The 17,331-nt window shown below is 44.0% G+C and overlaps 3 protein-coding genes across 4 annotated transcripts in view; 1 reads left to right on the top strand and 2 right to left on the bottom strand.

Annotated features, from left to right (window-relative positions):
* CCDC177 (coiled-coil domain containing 177) overlaps positions 1–17,331 on the top strand; it is a 230,764-nt gene that overhangs the window by 113,925 nt on the left and 99,508 nt on the right. The window lies entirely within an intron of this gene.
* PLEKHD1 (pleckstrin homology and coiled-coil domain containing D1) overlaps positions 1–17,331 on the bottom strand; it is a 195,765-nt gene that overhangs the window by 30,561 nt on the left and 147,873 nt on the right. The gene's annotated exons all lie outside the window — the stretch shown is intronic.
* Positions 1,680–5,713, bottom strand: SRSF5 (serine and arginine rich splicing factor 5). 2 transcript variants are annotated; one of them, XM_082214157.1, is made up of 8 exons: positions 5,554–5,713; positions 4,758–4,905; positions 4,384–4,454; positions 4,174–4,272; positions 3,991–4,060; positions 2,771–2,844; positions 2,400–2,510; positions 1,680–2,306 (listed from the first exon to the last, which is right to left on the bottom strand). In XM_082214157.1, the coding sequence occupies exons 2-8, from the start codon at positions 4,881–4,883 to the stop codon at positions 2,057–2,059; spliced, it is 801 nt and encodes a 266-aa protein (XP_082070283.1). In that variant the 5' UTR covers positions 4,884–4,905; positions 5,554–5,713; the 3' UTR covers positions 1,680–2,056. The 2 variants fall into 2 exon arrangements, with proteins under 2 accessions (XP_082070283.1, XP_082070284.1); XM_082214158.1 differs by lacking the exons at positions 1,680–2,306; positions 2,400–2,510 and having other exon boundaries at positions 2,840–3,753.

Consider the following 17,331-nt stretch of genomic DNA (forward strand, 5'->3'; position numbering starts at 1 on the left):
CTTCCTAGCGAGAATTGTTCTGGATCTTCAGCTAAAAAAAAAATCTTACAAGACTGCAAGAAATCTATACCGGAATTGAATTGGCCTTCCATAATCAGCTCACCCATCACCACCCTGCACTCAGTTGGGCATAATAAAAAAATTCCTTCCTGTAGCACCTTAAAGACCAACTAAGTTAGTTCTTGGTATGAGCTTTCGTGTGCATGCACACTTCTTCAGATACACCGTGCATGCGCACGAAAGCTCATACCAAGAACTAACTTAGTTGGTCTTTAAGGTGCTACAGGAAGGAATTTTTTTATTTTGACTATGGCAGACCAACACGGCTACCTATCTGTGTCAGTTGGGCATGTTTGTCATGCAGGCCACTCAACTATAAATTAAGTCAATTGAAAAGCACGCATTGACCCAGCCTCGTGGGCCTGGCAGACGGCAGCAGGAAACACATCCTCCTAGCTTCTTCTCTGAATGGCACAAAACAAAGTGCACAGGGGCTATTAGCATCAGCCTGATTTTGAGATGGCCTACTACACCCCCCACCCCAAATAGGAAGAGAAACCGTTTAGTAAAGGTTCTTGAATTGGGGCCTACCATCTAATCAAGGCCTATGTAGTTTGCATGGCCCAGCTTCTGAATTTGCAGTCTCAAAATGCCTCAAGTAAATTCTATTTTTAAAATATAATTTTTATTTAATCTTCTAATTTACATCTAAACAAATTTATCTTGTGTACTTTCTCTTGTGAACTGCCTTGATAGTCCGAAGAGCAATTGTTCTGCACAACTGGAAGGGCTAATTTATTCTCATGGATGTGAATCCTCCCCAACTGCTCAAGCATGTTAAGCTACTGGTGGATTTCCAGATGCTAGACCCATTAGGTAAAAGGGCCTAATAGCTGGGCACAAAAAGCTGTTCAAAGGGTCATTAGGCGTACAGTGATTAAAATGTTTGTCTAGATATCACCATGTTTTGTGTAGTGATTAAAATCTGGTTTAGTATTTTAGAACAAGCAATTCCATGAAAATGCAGTATTTTCCTCTAACTCTCCTGAACCGTTAAGGAACTCAAAATCATTTAAATGCTGCAGACAGGATTAATTTTTTAAACAACCTGGTCAAGTTCAATATAAATCAGGCCACTGCTGCTGCTCCTACAGGGATGCATAAGAACCAGTGTCATCTCTGCTCTTGGCTTTTTTGCCATAGCAGAGGCTTGAAGATTAACTAAAATGGGTCGAATGTAGTGAGTGAAAACTAATTTCTACTTTGGAAAGGCAGATGCTGCAGCAAAATAAATAAATTGGGGACAGGTTGCCTTTGGCAATGTAAAACTGGACTTTATTAAGTCAGGCAAGAAAGACAGATGAAAAAGCATACTATCTTATACTGTCAGTGCAGTTTTTCTGCAATGTAGGGATTTACCACCTATGTTCTAGTTCCAGCTCCCCTTGTACTCAACCCCCCCCCCTCAAATGGAATGCCTAGTCATGCAGAGATTATGATTTTTTTGTTCTGAAAAGCTCGCCCTTAACATTCCCTGCTCAGTAGTTGTAAAGTATTGTGTATATATAAACCAACCTTATGCTAACTACTTTTTTCAAAGAAAACACACAACTTTAGTAGCATTTTATTTAATTAATAATGGAGACCAAGCCAATGCAGGAACACTAAGGAAGCATGGAAAATCTGAAATAAAGCTTTATTTACAGCTGGTGTAGAGCTCTACTGCCAATAAAACGTTTTCAACACCTGAAGTGTCATATACTGGAGTACACCGATAACTAAAAATGTTCAAAAGTAGGGTTCTCTTTAAATACAAAAAAAGTTTTCTTCAAAGAGCTCTAGCAATATACATAAAGCTATGCACTTCTGACTTAATGAAGTGAGCAGGAAAAGGATTATCAAAAAGACAATACAATTAATTCAGTAACTTGTGTGGTCCACATATACAAAGCTGTTAACCCTCCCACCCCCGTTCAGTTCCTCTTTCCCAGGAGTCACATACTTACCACAACTAATAGCAAGTATGATTTAAAAGTCCCCAAGGCAAACTATTTGTTCAGTTGCCACTGTCAACAGATCTTGACCTTGAGCGTGATCTCTGGCGATCCACAGAAGCTGGAGACTTTGATCTACTTGAGGAAGCACGTTTTTGGCTCTTTTCAGGGGCAGGAGACCTACTAACTGAGCGTGACTTGCTACGGCTCCTGCTCCTAGATCTGGTGTAAGACTTGCGGCTCCTGGAGCGAGAACGGCTACGAGACCTTGAGGAACTCCTACTACGAGACCTGGACCTACTTCTGGACCTACTGTAATGGAATAAAATATTCATTTTAGGTTCTTCTCTGTGCAGAGATCTCAAACATGTCAATATGCAAACATTTATAAATTAAAATTCTTACCTGTGCCTTTTGCTGCCTTCAATTAGTTTTATTTTCCTTCCATTTATTTCTTTGCCAGAAAGCTTTTCAATAGCATTCTTTAAATCACTGTAAGAGGCAAATTCAACCACCCTAGTAGTATAAAAGAGGACATACAAATTAGTGAATAAAATAAGCTTAAGAAAAAAAGCACATTTTACTAGTCTTTTTACTATTTCTCCTAATAGAGACCTTTCTCCAACACTATACATCAACCTTTGCTAACCTGGTGTCCTCCAAATGTTTTGTGACTACAACATCTGAGGACACCAGGCAGGAAAGGACAGTATACATTATTACAGTATAACTATAATTACTCCATACCTCAATCACTATTACTGCACGATACTTACCCTTCATTTAACTTGGGCCTATGTGCATCTGCAAAGGTTACTTCCCCAGCTTGTCTCATGAAGTCTTTGAGATCCTAACACAAGATCAAACACGTTAAGACAAAGCAGTAAACAATACTCATGAATAATATTTTAAAAAATACTACTGTAAGAAAAGGTGTTAAGAATTACAATGTGGCAGATGCCACAATTGTAGATAATACTACATTTGATAGAATACATCAGGGCACGAAATAAATGAAAACAGCAAATTGCTTTAAGCAAAATGCTCAACAACTTTTAACATTTAAGTTACTTGTCTATACAGTTTACTGAACAGAATGCACAACAGTTTATTTGCAGAAAAGCATTCTGAAATGTTTTATGATTAAACAGTACATTTACAAAAACACCAGTTATTTTGTGCCCCATATGTCATTAAAAATATAGTTTACTTTACCTTCATTAAAATTTCCCTAGGCTAGCCAAGCAGCAAACTGCATTAAGCGATCGAAGATACCGTCATGATATATGCCCGACTGGCTCTTCGCCAACCATGTGAAGAACACTACCCAGTCGAAGGAAGCCTTTAATCGCACAGCCCTCCCTATTAGCAGACTACTGGCGGATCCAGACATTCTCTAATCTTGTGAAGTTACACCAAGGACCACTTTACTGCGATCAGGATTCCAACGACCACCTAATGCGTATCTCTTTTCAACTCTCTCGGATCATCATCATCTTATTTTCGAAGCGTTACAGGAGGTACAGTTCTCAACTTAGGACTCAGAGCTCTTTAACTTTCGGGGATCGCTGCAACCCGGCACTTTAAGGAAGTGCATCGATTACGTCTAGACCAGCAAACACAGATCTAGAGGTGGCCAACTGATACACTGGAGGAGCTGACTGGATAAGTCAACCAGGCCCAACCAAGAGTGACCAAGACAGAACGATTAGGATAACCCACAGGCACTCCTCGTCATAAGGCCAACGACACAGATAGGCTGGCAAATAAAATGGATTTTTAAAGTGGTTAAAATGGATTTTGAAAACAAGGTAAAATTACATTAAAAACTCTACCATTAATCTACTTTTGAAAATGTATTTAAGCATTAAATATTAATAATTCTGATAATGTTTTAAAATTAAGATAAAAATTAGTTCTAATAAAAAACAATTTACATATTACATATTACATACCCATTAATTGATGTCTAAGAGATAATCATGTTTCAACAAACCTGCCAGCTGACTCTGGATGATAAGTTTTCTACAATGAGACGATTCTCTGTCCTTACAGGTGGAGCATTTCTGGAAGAAGCAAAATGTTTAGTTCAGTAGCAACATCTAATAAAAAATGAATTAAGTGTCTGTCAGGTCCTCTAGACCATGTTTAGTTCTAGCTATGTATGTGTACATGATACCTTCTATCATTTCGTGGACGGCGGCTACTAAAACGGTCAGAGTATCGACCTCTGCCTCTTCCACCTCTAGAACGGGCCCTTGCATGTTCAATTGTAACCCTAGAAAGACAGACCAAACCACCAATTTATTTCATTGTTCAGGCATTCATAATCACTCAGATCAGAAAACTACAGTACCTGGGGAAGACATGTTAAGATACTATGATCTACCTTTCACTGCAGAGCTCTTTTCCATCCAATTCATAGACTGCATCATCAGCATCTCTTGGATCTTCAAACTCCTGTTAAAAATAGGATCTGCTGAGTTCTGGCTTTGTATTCAATTAATGTAACAAACCAGAATGACATTTTAAACACCAATAACGGTTGTTGTTTTTTACACTTTCCCCAAATCCTTAAGTCACATTTGACCTTTGCATTAAACCAAACGATTTTTATTTAGAAAACATTGCTTCTATTTCATTAAAAATACAATTGGATGCAGTATTTTTCCACCGGCACATCCTCCCCCCCCCAAAAAAAAAGGGGAGAGCCATTTATCCACTGAAATCCTAGTTGTACATGAACGGCTTATTTCCACTTACGACAAATCCAAAGCCTCTTTTCAAGTCGATGTCTCTGATGCGTCCATATCCCTTGAAAAATCTTTCAACATCCTTCTCTCTGGCGGCTGGGTTGAGCCGTCCGATGAATACACGACAACCACTCATGGTGTATCTAAAGATGAATCAGCTGTAGATAAAAAAAACAATGGGTTAAGCAGGAAACCACGAACAGAGATGCCGAAGCAAGATGGCTGCCACAAAAATAGGTCAGCAGCTGCTGGCATCGCCCTCCCCTTTGGACTGTGCCGCAGTACCGGCTCCGCCTTTCGCTGCCGCAATCTGACATCAAGGCAGGCAGAGCGCCAACCAAGCCCCGCCTCCACGCCTGCTGCTCCAGTCGGAATTCGCGTCCAAGCACCGCTTTTCCCCAAAGCCAATCAGAGAACGACGCATCCGTTTCGCCTTTTATGACATAGCGCCACCAGACCCGCGAGGCTTCGGCGCGACCGACCCGCGCATGCGCTCTACCGCAGGCCCGAGCTTTTCGCCAGACGCCATTTCTTCCACAAAATGGCGGCGGAAGCCCGCCGCACCCGCAGCCCTCGTTCCGACTTTTCAGCAGCGGCACTGCCTGCGCTCCCTGCGGCCTAAATAAATATGGCCGCGCCCAGCTACCGTTCAAACGCAAGCCCCCATTTCCTTCTTCCGACACCTGCAAAAGGTCATAAGTACGACTCTCCCGTTGACCCGCTAATTGGATATTCCTTCCTCACGCTTCATCCCTTCCTCAGCCCCCCCCTCGCAGTCTCCAAACAGCTGCAAAACCTGCACGAACCTGTATTTTTCTGATCGGTCGTTCTTGATCGAAGTAGGACAGATGCCAATCGACACTCGGCGATCAACTACCTCGAACCTTCCCCAACGGCGTCTAACTCCCGACTGGGTAGTTCGGTCGCTGACTGCGCCACAAAATGGAAGCTGGCACCACGTGACCGAGAAGGCACGTGACGCTCTTGTCGCTCAGGGATAGGTGGAAAGGGATGCAAAAATCTAGGTCAGCGGTGGAGTGGCGGGGGGAGGGCTTTCGGCTCGGCTGAGTCATGGGAAGAAAAGAGGATAAGCGGGTCAGGTTGGCCGGCGCGCGTGCGCAGTCGCGACGAAGCTCAATGGAGTTGGTGTTCCACACCGAGCTGAAAGGGAAGGGCTATTGGGAGATTATTGGGTTCTTTCCTGCAATACTAGGCGCCCTTTTGTAGCCTCCCTACTCCTGTCAGCTGTCGAGAGAATAGAATAGACAAGGGAGGGTAAATAAGTCAGTGCAAGTAACAGTAATGTTGCTAGTCTCCCCATTTCGCTAGTCCCCCCATTTCGAGTTAACTCATAAACCATCCCATGTGTACAATGCAGCATTTGCAGATTTCCTTAAATTCAGCGTGATTGTATGCTTGTTTATTAATAAGTCCTGGGACTTAACTCCCGTCTAAACGCTCATAGCATTGCAGGCTTTGCTTCCATAAAGCTATGTAGGATTTTTATTTTATTTTTTAAGAGCTTTCCTTTCGGAGGCAGCCTTTCATTTCTCACTTTTGCCCTCTAATAATAACCACGAGCCAGCATGAAGTGATCTGGACGGCATTTTGAATTAAGGACTTCATGCTGCCACAATCCCCCACCCCGACGTCCGCCTCCATAAAAATATCCGGTTACACAACGCGCAGCTTTCTAGTCCAGGCCCGACTTCTCCAGCACCTTCCTAGAATTCCAGTTTGCATGATGGTTAAATCTTGGAGTGGTTGCGGGGTGAAAAATCTGCAACGGATTTGAAATGCGTTTTGGTTTTGTTTTTATAAGGCATGCAACTTCGTTGTTGATTTTATGCTGCCCACCGCCATAATGTTGGTACAGAATTTTTTGCATGTTTATATAGTAATAAAGTTCGTATACACAGGATTATTAATTAAACTGCTTGCTGTGATAGCGTTTAATTCCTTTCTTAGGATGTTATTCTCTATCGCAAGCGAAGTTGTGAAGCTTGATAAAAGCTTATGAAAAGGGATTATATTAAATTTACAAATCCCAGATCAAAAACATTAAACAAAATATACAAATAAATGCAACCTTAAATATGTCAGAAGTGTCCCCTCTTTTAGGAATCGCAGCCCACTTACCTTTCTCCCCTGTTTAGTATAGGCATGTTGGACCCTCAGTAATTATTATTTTCTACAGCATCATCTATGTACACACAATGTTTTACAGAGTGGCATAAAGGAACAAAGGACAGATCCCTATCTAAGGAGAGGCAAGAGCAATTTTGGCTACCGTATTTTTTGCACCATAACACTCACTTTTTTCCTCCTAGAAAGTACGGGGAAATGTCTGTGCATGTTATGGAGGAAATGCCTACGGGTGGCATGCCTACGGATTTTCCTCCCCTAAAAACTACGTGCGTGTTATGGTCGGGTGCGTGTGTCAGGGCTGCCTCAGGTCTCAGCTCACAAAAGACCAACGCCAGGCTCTTCTTATATACAAGGATGTTTATTGCAGTTCATTATCAGTTCCACAGCCGGAGCGCGCAGCCCCCACGTCTGTTAGGCTAGACATTTGAAGTCCCCTCTGAGTCGGTCCCGCCCCTACACCAGTGTAAGGGGCTTGTGCTGGACCACCTCTTCCTGTCCTTTCTTTTCCGCAGGGTCTTCCTGCCCCCCTGGGTTGCTTCCCTCCTGCTCTCTCCTGAAGCGGATCCCTCAGATGCCTGTCCCCCCCTCCTTCGTGCTTTGGGGCCAGGCTCCTCCTCCGGGCTCTCTCCATTTCCGCGCGCCTCCACATTTGAACTTGGCGCGCGTTCGCTACCCCTGACCTTCCTCTTGACTTACACAACTCCCTGTACTACTCTCCTCCTTTTCCGGCAGGACATCCTGCCCTGAACTCCTTCCCCCGTCTCCATCCTGCTCCGCTCCGTGTGTCACACTGGGAATTCCTCTCTCTCCACTTTGTTCATGCTGGGCAGCCGATCCCGATCTCCCACTCCCACTTGGGGTTTCCCCGCTGCTTCCCTGCTCTTGGCAGGTTCCCCCTGTGACCCCCCTTTGCCTGAGTAGTGGCGCCCCCTTTTGGGAATCCTCTGATTCACTTGACAGACTCATGGAAGCCCTCAAGTCATTGTCATTCTCTTCCTCACTGTCCTGTGATCCTTCCCCTTCGCTCTCCGTCTCCCCCCTCATCTCTGCCTCTGTCTCTGAACCCCTGACAGCGTGTTATAGAGCGAAAAATACGGTAATTTCCTGCTACCTCAAACTTATGCTTCCAATTGGAAGTGTGTTTACAGTGGTACCCCGCAAGACGACCGCCTCGCGAGACGAAAAACTCGCAAAACGAAAGGTTTTTTCGTTTTCGAGTTGCCTCGCAAGACGAATTTCCCTATGGGCTTGCTTCGCAAAACGAAGCTTGCCTCGGGGACAGCGGGTCTTCTCTTTTGAAGCAAGGGGCGGCGGGGAGATCGCTTGTCCCCACCGCCCCTTGCTTCAAAAGAGGTCCGGGGGCAGCGGGAAACTCTTCCCGCTGTCCCCGGACCTCTTTTGAAGCAAGCGGCTGCGGGGAGATCGCTTCTCCCGGTGCTCCAAAGCGGGGCGGGGGGGCGGGAACACCTTCCCCCCCTCCCCGCTTCAGAACGGTGCTCCGAAGCGGGGCGGGGGGGCGGGAACACCTTCTGAAGGCTGGCGGGGGGCAAAAGTCTTTGTCCCCCCTGCCTGCCTTCCCAGGGGCTTTTAAATCACCCCGGACAGCGGAGAAGTCCTCCGCTGTCCCGGGGCGATTTTAAAATGCCGCCCGCCAGCATTTTAAGATTGCCCGGACAGCGGAGAAGTCCTCCGCTGTCCCAGGGTTTTTTAAAATGCTATGGGTGGGAAGAAAAGCCCTTGTCCCGTCCCCCCAGCCTTCAGAAGAGGTCCGGGGACAGACTGTCCCCGGACCTGGTCTGAAGGCGGTTTCCCTAGGAACACATTAATTGATTTTCAATGCATTCCTATGGGAAACCGTGCATCGCAAGACGAAAAAACCGCAAGACGAAGAGACTTGCGGAACGAATTAATTTCGTCTTGCGAGGCACCACTGTACTTCATTAGACATATTCATTCAAATGTGTTTTTACATCAATTTTAAAGGAAGAGAGTTTTGTCAAATATCCCTCACTATTGTAATGGTTAACTTTGAACTTATGCCTCCATGAGTTATTTTGAGTTACTGTAATGTGAGACAGGCAGCAGTGAAAGCAGAATAAGGGTAAGGCTTTGAGGAGAGGACAGTCCCTTTGCTCTGTATGCTTTAAAGATAAGAAGTGATACTACTGCAGGGAGGAGCTGTGTATGCTTAGAAAGGGCATAAGCAGGAGCTTATGCGAACTTTGGCACACACATGTGGAACTACTGGACTGTAAAATCCTGAAATAGTGCAAGTGGCGCCTGCTTTGCTGGCACTGCAATTGCCGCTCCTCACCCACGCATACACTTTCATCTCCAAAGTCAATGAGTGAAGGACCAACAATGCCAAACACAACACAAACCACAGGGCTCAGATGCACTTTGGATCACATAAGAGACTCCAGAAAAAAAATGGCTGATTTTGTTGCATCTGGTTTTCTATCAAGGGTATCATAGCTGCTTCACTCACTGTGGGGACAATCCAGCCAGTTAAGCCATCAGGGCTACAATTCTGTACCTGCAGTCACAAACACATGCTTAAAAAAAACACGCTCTGAGCCCGGCCTTGGCTGGGGAGGGCGGGGTATAAATAAAAAATTATTATTATTATTATTATTATTATTATTATTATAAATCTAAATTAATAGTGGGTGTTATAATAATTTTAAGGTCATATATATATAATATATAAAAACATATATATATAATGTTCATAAATGTACCAAGCAAACACGTACAAATATGTAAACCACATGTCTGAAACCCACAGAAAAGTCCTGAAACCATTTTCTCTCTCCCAAAATGTCCTCAGATATTTCTCTGCAAGGTCAAAGGAAATGGGAAATCTCCCATTGTCACTTTTGCAAATCCTGTCATAAGGGCATATTTAAGATATGAACAGGGTGTGAGCCTGTGACCTGGATTCAGGAATTGAGTAACAAAAGAGTGGCCAGGATGCCCAGGTAATCCAATCAAGCAATCTAGCAGACGAGGAAAAAACAACTCAGATTTCTGTGGTAATCCGCCCCTCCTGTGATGTAAGTATGATGTTTTTGTGGGTGGTCTGGAGTTTGAGGATGAGCAATTTAAAAAGCCTATATAAGGGCGGGCACACATTTTGTTCTGGGTCCTTCCCCCTCCCCTGTGTGCCCGGGGGAGTGGTGGAGGGAGAGCACCCTGTTGCAACAGCTTTAATAAAGATCAGGCTTACTAGCTGCTTTGCTTCTCAATGTTCTCTGGTTGGTCTCTATTATTTTCTCCTACCGATAGAGAACCTACAAAAGGACTCTGTATGGGCTCTTAAAGGGTAAAGGTAAAGGGACCCCTGACCATTAGGTCCATTCGCAAACAACTCTGGGGGTGCGACGCTCATCTCGCTTTACTGGCCAAGGGAGCTGACGTACAGCTTCCGGGTCATGTAGTCAGCATGACTAAGCTGCTTCTGGTGAACCAGAGCAGCGCACAGAAACGCCGTTTACCTTCCTGCTGAAGCGATACCTATTTATCTACTTGCACTGCATGCTTTCGAACTGCTAGGTTGGCAGGAGCTGGGACCGAACAACAGGAGCTCACCCCATCGCGGGCATTCAAACTGCCGACCTTCTGATCTGTGGTTTACCCCACAGCACCACCCGTGTCCCCATATGGGCTGTTGTGTACCCCATAAGGGAAAAGGAGCAGTTTTTTCTCATAACAGTGGGCAAATGTGTTTCACTTTTGCAGAGTTGTTCCCTACACTTTCTACAGTATCAAGCGAAACACTTTATGTACACATGCACAACTCCAGGCTTTATGCATGATAAGGTACAGATGCCAGGAAATTGAGCTTCTCTGCTTACTGTACATGTATAGAGAGGCAAACACAGAAGGGGGGGGGGGAGAGTTCTGTATCTGTAAAATCATCCACACTGTTTCCATCTTCTGGAAAGTTGTGACTGGAAAAAAATCTTCCATCCAAATCTCAGGGATTTTCTAGACATTGGTTTGGTTATGCTTTGCTTTTAGTGCAGTCATCATCTCTTTTGCAGGGGATCCTTCTATTTTGAGGCAAACAAATAGTAAACTGGATTACAATGTTGTTAGGCAAAAACAGTTAGGATATCATGTAACCTCCCTGAATCACTCTGAGTGCCCCCAAACTAGAGGAACTAATTTCAAGTCCCCCAGCCTTCCCTAGAGTTTGGGGGACCCTGATTATGGAAAATAATCCCCAATCCAAAGGAATGTCTTTATGAATCCATATAGTGTGTATGATACTCTCAAGGCTGCTTTAGGGTGTAGTCTCCATGACCTATATATAAGCTCATGTTTAACATTCCTAGTGTGTTCAGCTGTTTTCCACCATTCCACACCTACATTTTAATTTTATTTGTAGGAGAACACACATATGTACCACACTTTTAAATTTGATCTGAACCCTCTTCAATTATACATTCATAGATTGTAATAGACCCCTTGAGGAGTAGTCAGACTGGCTTTTTATGAATAAGTTAGTTAGGTCAACATTCAAATATCCTGCTGACTGATGGGTTACTTTTTATAGTTACATCCACACACAGTCAAGATGTGGCAAAGAAGAGTGGGAGAGACTGGATCACTTTCCTTAGTTGTAACATCAGGTTAGCAGTACGACACAGATGGCTATTGCACAATGTATTTTTGTGTAAAATACTTGGCGCTCATTAGAGAAGGACACTTTATATTTTCTAATATTGCAATCATCCTGGAGTAGGGGCTCAATCCATCCTGAGAGTAGCACAAATACCAAGTGCATTGAAAGGATTGAAATAAATTCCATACAATTTGTGCTAATGTACTTTCCAGCCTGGGGAAAACAGCTGATGGAGATGTAGCCTAAAGAGCTTTCTCCAGAGTTATGGCATTGACAACACAATTTCAGTTTGCAGTATGTGAATAGGGTGTGTCATTGTGGAGTGGGGAGATGGTATCTTAAGAGTCAGTAATAAATTTAAAGGCTTGGCCTAAAGGAGAGCTGGAAAAAATATTCCTGATTCTTGGGGGCACATAGGTGATAGAGTAGTATGTAGGGAGTTTTTCCAGTTTTGGTAAGAGCAATAGATTAGAAATGTCCTCAGTTCCAAATACTATAACTTGGCATGTTATGCTCAGTAACTGTACATAATTTGGATGCTTCACTTAATTTTCCCTGTCAGTCAGTTTGTGAGCTTTTAAAAAGTAGATATATCCTGAACACAGTATTACGTGTTCTTTTAGAGTGAGGGTACAACTGGAGTTCAGCCTGAAAGCCTAAACCCACTTTCTAGGGAGTAAACTGTTGAACTGCATGGGACATGCATGCAAGTGAACACACATAGGGATGGGCTTCGCATGTGCTTTTAAAACGTGAGGAGAGAAAGTGGAACTACATTCAACAGAAGGAATTTCAATGCCAACAATTCAGCTGCGACCAATTTGACTTGCAGATTCTGAGCAAATGAAAAGCTCCCTGCCCCCACCCCGCTGCCTCTAGAATAATGCAGTTTAATTCTGTTAAGTAAGGGAAGGGAGTGGTTTACTTGGATTATACAAAGTCTGAAAAGGCCTCTGTCATTTAGCCAGTTACTTGGAATCTATTGCATAAGCATGCCCGTATATTTGTCAGCCCTGTTTCAAGTTCCTGAGCCAGTCCTGCCTCCACAGCTGTTCTTTGTCAGACTGTTTGAGTATTTGACAGGTTTCTGTTTAACTAACTAGCCCTTACAACGTTCTTCTTTCTCTTTTTAGCTGGAGCCCTGTAGAAAAACATTATTTCCTCATAAGGCTTCAAAGCCTTTTGAGTTATCTAGTGAAGATATAGGCATGCACGGTTGATGCATGGGACACAGGAAGGTCAGCAGGGCTGGCCCACCCACAAGGTAGAAGCCTGTGTGGTGGTGTCCTAGCAAGTGCCCTGCTGCCATCACCAGCGAGGAGAAGTGACTGCAGCTTCCGGTAAAATCTCATTAGAGTTCCGCAAGATCTCACAAGCTCTTGCCAGAAGTCATGCCACACAATCCCAGTAAGTGAGACTTCTTCAGCAGATGAAACCATCCCACTTCACTTCAGGTGGTGAAATGGGACAGTTTACCCCCGAGGGTCAGGCTGCGAAAGGGAAGAGATCTCTGCATCTCTATCTCTCTCTAGACATCAAAACAGGGGGAAGGTGCACGTAAAGACAGGTGAATCTGATGGAGTCCACCTGTCCAAGTTGACCCAGGGGGGGTGGGAAAATAGCCATCAGACAGAACTGAACTTCCACCCCCTGCTTTCCTCAGGGATCAGCTGCTTGAACAGCAATTCCAGCTGACACCAGGACCAGGTGTGGGGCAAGTAGGCATGGTTTGGGAAAAACAGACTGGCAGTCCAAATTTGGCCTGCGGGCTGGAGGTTTCCCACTTCTATCTAAAGATATACTCAGTGTCCACTGCTCTAACCCCACCACCTCTTTTGATACTATCTCCCATTTGAACAGCACATTTGAAGGGTCAGGGTGCTATGACTGTAGCACCCCACATGAATTAGGACTCCTGTTTTTCTGGGATTAAGCAAGCAAGCCACCTCCCTCTCTGCATTGTGAGCAAAGCAGAATTAGCTGTTTCACCAGTTAACATCATACAGACTATCATGATGGGCTATATCCAGCAAAGTTGCTCCATTCATGCAAGGACCTCTGCTTGCACAGCAGAGCTTTTCCTCCCTCTCCCTACCAACTCCACACCCCTACCAACCCCCCCCCCCAATCAGTTTCAGAGGGTTGGGGGGAAACCTGGAACAGAACTGGGGGAGCAGGGGGAGGAGACGTTCTCCTGCCAAGTGGAAGTCCTTATAAAAATGGGATTCCTTTGTGGGATACAACCCCATCGTTAAAGAACTTTGATTTCCTTTTTTGCTCTTAAACATTGCTGTGCCAACAGCAGTCACTATCATAAAAATATCTGCTCTGAGCAAAATGGATCAAACAATGCACCCATTCTTTGCTTGCAGTGTTGACAGAATGCCTTTTAACACCTCACTCCTTGTGCATGCCTGGAACATTCCTACCACTGAACAGAACTGGGCTGCCTCTGTTTACACAGTGCTCCATGAGTACCTTTGTGCCAGCAGGTCATTGGGGCAAGTGTGCTGGCACCATATTGTACTGTTGTTATTTGGTTGTGTGTTTGAAAGGAGTGCTGTGACTTTCCATACCTCTCCCATTCAACCAGTTATCTATACATCTTTAGGGATTGTTGCCGAAGGTTAAGGACTTCTCTCTTATTAATCTAGCTGCCTTTTGTTGTCATTTTATAGATCATCATTGTTCTTCCAAGAAAGTGAACATAAAAATTAGCCTTTTCAGTCTTTTGAAAAACCAGGTTGCTATGACTCCTTTTTCCACCCCATATCTTAAGATCAGTCAATCTGCACCATGCGTTTTTCCCTTGAAGCAGAGCTAAGAGGCAGGATCGATCAAATCGCTAGGCTAAGCCGACTCAGAGCTGAGAGGCTTCACACAGCAAAAACTTGAGGAGAGTACTTGCCAGCTAACAACAGCTTACCTACGTGAAATATACTCAGAGTCGAGTGTGAATTTCATGCTCTTTATTCAGCTCATAGTAGCAGTGAATGAAACTTCCCCCAAAACGTCTAGCTACATATACGGTACATTAGTTATACAATGGGCCCTGCATGATTGGCTAATTCTGGGCTGCTCCTGCAGGCCAATCAGGTTGCTGATTCACTTCCACCTGGAGCTGGATTGGGTGGCTCCTGCGGACCAATCAGACTGCTGCATTCTGGATCCTATTGTTCTTGGATTCAGCTCAGTACATAACACTACACATGGAGGGGTAGTCTGAAATTTTGTAACAGCAAGAGTAGAAGAACCTCAAATCATTGTAGGTGTAATGAAGTTTCACACACCAAAATTCCACCAGGTGCAACACACCTGCACTACCAGTCTTTCCACATCATTCCATGCTTTGCACAATTAAGGTCCCATGCCCTGCTCTTAGCATCTCCAGTTAAAAGGACCTCATCCTAGAGAGATACTGCAAGTCACTGGAGACAGGACTGGGATAGGTGGACTAAAGGCCATTCTGTATTCTCAAATCCATTTCACACATGCTAGGGGGGCTCTCTTATTTGGGGAGAAGTCACTGCTCCATGGCAAAGCTCATGTTTTGCTTGCAGAAGGTCCCAGGTCCAGCCCCTGATCATCTCTAGTTAAAAGGATCTGCCACCTGACAGAGAAGGCAATACTTAGGTTGGATGAACCAATAGTCGTGACTCAGCAGCACAACCACTTGACAACTGCTAAGAGTCTCAGCAGACCACTGAATAAAAATTGTATATTGGGGGGGGGGTGTTCATTGGTACATTGTGGAACAAATATTCCTTTCACTTCTGGATTACTATAAAGAAAAATAAAGCACCATGTCTTGCTGCATCATAAGCATCATTGCCAAAACCAGTACCATGTTATGAGAACCATGGGCCCTAAGCCAGGACCTTGTTAATAATCTGGCTCTTGTCAAAATGGGCTTTATATCAATTGACAGCGGAGGAGAGGGGAATGGGGGGGGGCAAACTACAGATTTCCTTGACCATTCTGCAGCCTTTCCACAGACCATCTGAACGGAGCTCCCAAACCACTGCCTTTGGTTCACAGAGTACAGTTTCAGAACCCCTGGTCAGACTCCGTATAAGGTGACTTTATATGACACTGCTGTAATAATCAAAAACATATAATACCACTTTAAAGTGGCAGAGGTGCCCCAAAATACAATATTTTAAGTGCAACTAAGCATATAGAAATCTCCTGGCTTTTATAGTGTTTTATCTCCAAAAAAACACACAATAAAACAAAAGGATAGCAATGGGACAAGATTAAGCTGACCTGAAGATCAGACTGAACTATCCTTTGTTTGGCTTTTTAAAGAGAACTTACCTACTTGGTGACTCTATCAAGTACAATGTGATGTTCAAGCTAAACTACAGGTTTTATATTCCACCTAATTTAAGAAGTTGGGGCGAGGAAAGCACCGATCCAACTCAAGTTAGTTGTGATGAAAACTGCAATCCTATGCCCACTTACCTGGGAGTAAGCCCTATTGAACTCAGTGGGTAGGCATGTTTCAGAGTGCATTGCAAATGTCATTCTAACAAGTTAATCATAGTAAGTTCCTTTTTTCCTGAATGAGCCTTTGTTATTACTAATTATAGTGGGGCCAGGAGCAAAGTATATTCCACGCAGTGTTTTCCCTAGCATCTGCAGTTTATCCCTGAAATCACTGACATCAACAGCAATGCACATGTTTTTCAGCTAAAGGCTATTACAAAATTAAAACGTAGGTATGGAAACTAAGAAACAGAGAAGCAATATTGTGACCTGTTTGACAGGATTGGCTCTTATTATGAGCTTTGGCAGGTATTTTGCAAATCAAACAGGATAGGACTTGTTCTGCTATGCAAAATGGAACTTAATAAAGATCTGTAAAAGTGGCATCCCAGGACACATATAGGGACCTTTGGCAGGTATAAAGGGTTAAGGTACCCCTGACCATTAGGTCCAGTCGTGGCCGACTCTGGGGTTGTGACACTCATCTCGCTTTATTGGCCGAGGGAGCCGGCGTACAGCTTCCGGGTCATGTGGCCAGCATGACTAAGCCGCTTCTGGTGAACCAGAGCAGTGCACGGAAATGCCGTTTACCTTCCCGCTGGAGCGGTACCTATTTATCTACTTGCACTTTGATGTGCTTTCGAACTACCAGGTTGGCAGTAGCAGGGACCAAGCAATAGGAGCTCACCCCGTCGCAGGGATTCGAACCGCTGACCTTTTGATCAGCAAGTCCTGTGGTAGTTTAACCCACAGCACCACCCGCGTCCCATTTGGCAGGTATGCTTAATCACTATTTCATTAATTATTTGGATTTTATTCCAGTTCATTTAGTAGCCACTATGAGGCTATTTTTCAACCTTTGTTTTTATAATACCATTTTTTTTTTAAAAAAAAATCTGGCTTCTTCATTGGCTCAAAGTAGCCTACAACATCAAAAAACAGTAATGCAATGCAAAACAACATCATCCATAGAACCAAAAGCAATTTCTTAAAATCCATGCTTTTCTTCTAGAAGACAAGGTGCCAGTACTGCGTAACCTTGAGTACCCCCAGGGGGGGAAAGGACTGTTTAAAATCATTATTACGAAGAAAGAAAATTCTGAACACAGCACACATGGTCTCATTACAGCTTACAAAGCTTTTAAATATCCCAGTTAAAATGCAAAAATGCTTGGACTAATTCTAGGGAGTAATGAAATGGGCTGTATTCAGATACCATAATCTGTACATCCAGGCTGTGAGGGCTGCTGCTTATGTAGTCAAAGCCACACATAAGAGGTAGCCCCAGGAGGATTGAGTATGCTCAGTGGCCACGGAA

This window comes from Podarcis vaucheri, assembly GCF_965113315.1.
Source record: "Podarcis vaucheri genome assembly, chromosome: 1".
Classification (NCBI taxonomy): domain Eukaryota; kingdom Metazoa; phylum Chordata; class Lepidosauria; order Squamata; family Lacertidae; genus Podarcis; species Podarcis vaucheri.

Excerpts from the sequence above, each read along its gene's own strand:
- SRSF5 (XM_082214157.1), bottom strand. The coding sequence starts at position 4,883 with ATGAGTGGTTGTCGTGTATTCATCGGACGGCTCAACCCAGCCGCCAGA. Across the intron at positions 4,273-4,383 it reads AAAGAGCTCTGCAGTGAAAG|GGTTACAATTGAACATGCAA; the intron begins GTAGATCATAGT and ends CTGTCTTTCTAG. Across the intron at positions 2,845-3,990 it reads CATCCAGAGTCAGCTGGCAG|GATCTCAAAGACTTCATGAG; the intron begins GTTTGTTGAAAC and ends ATCTTGTGTTAG.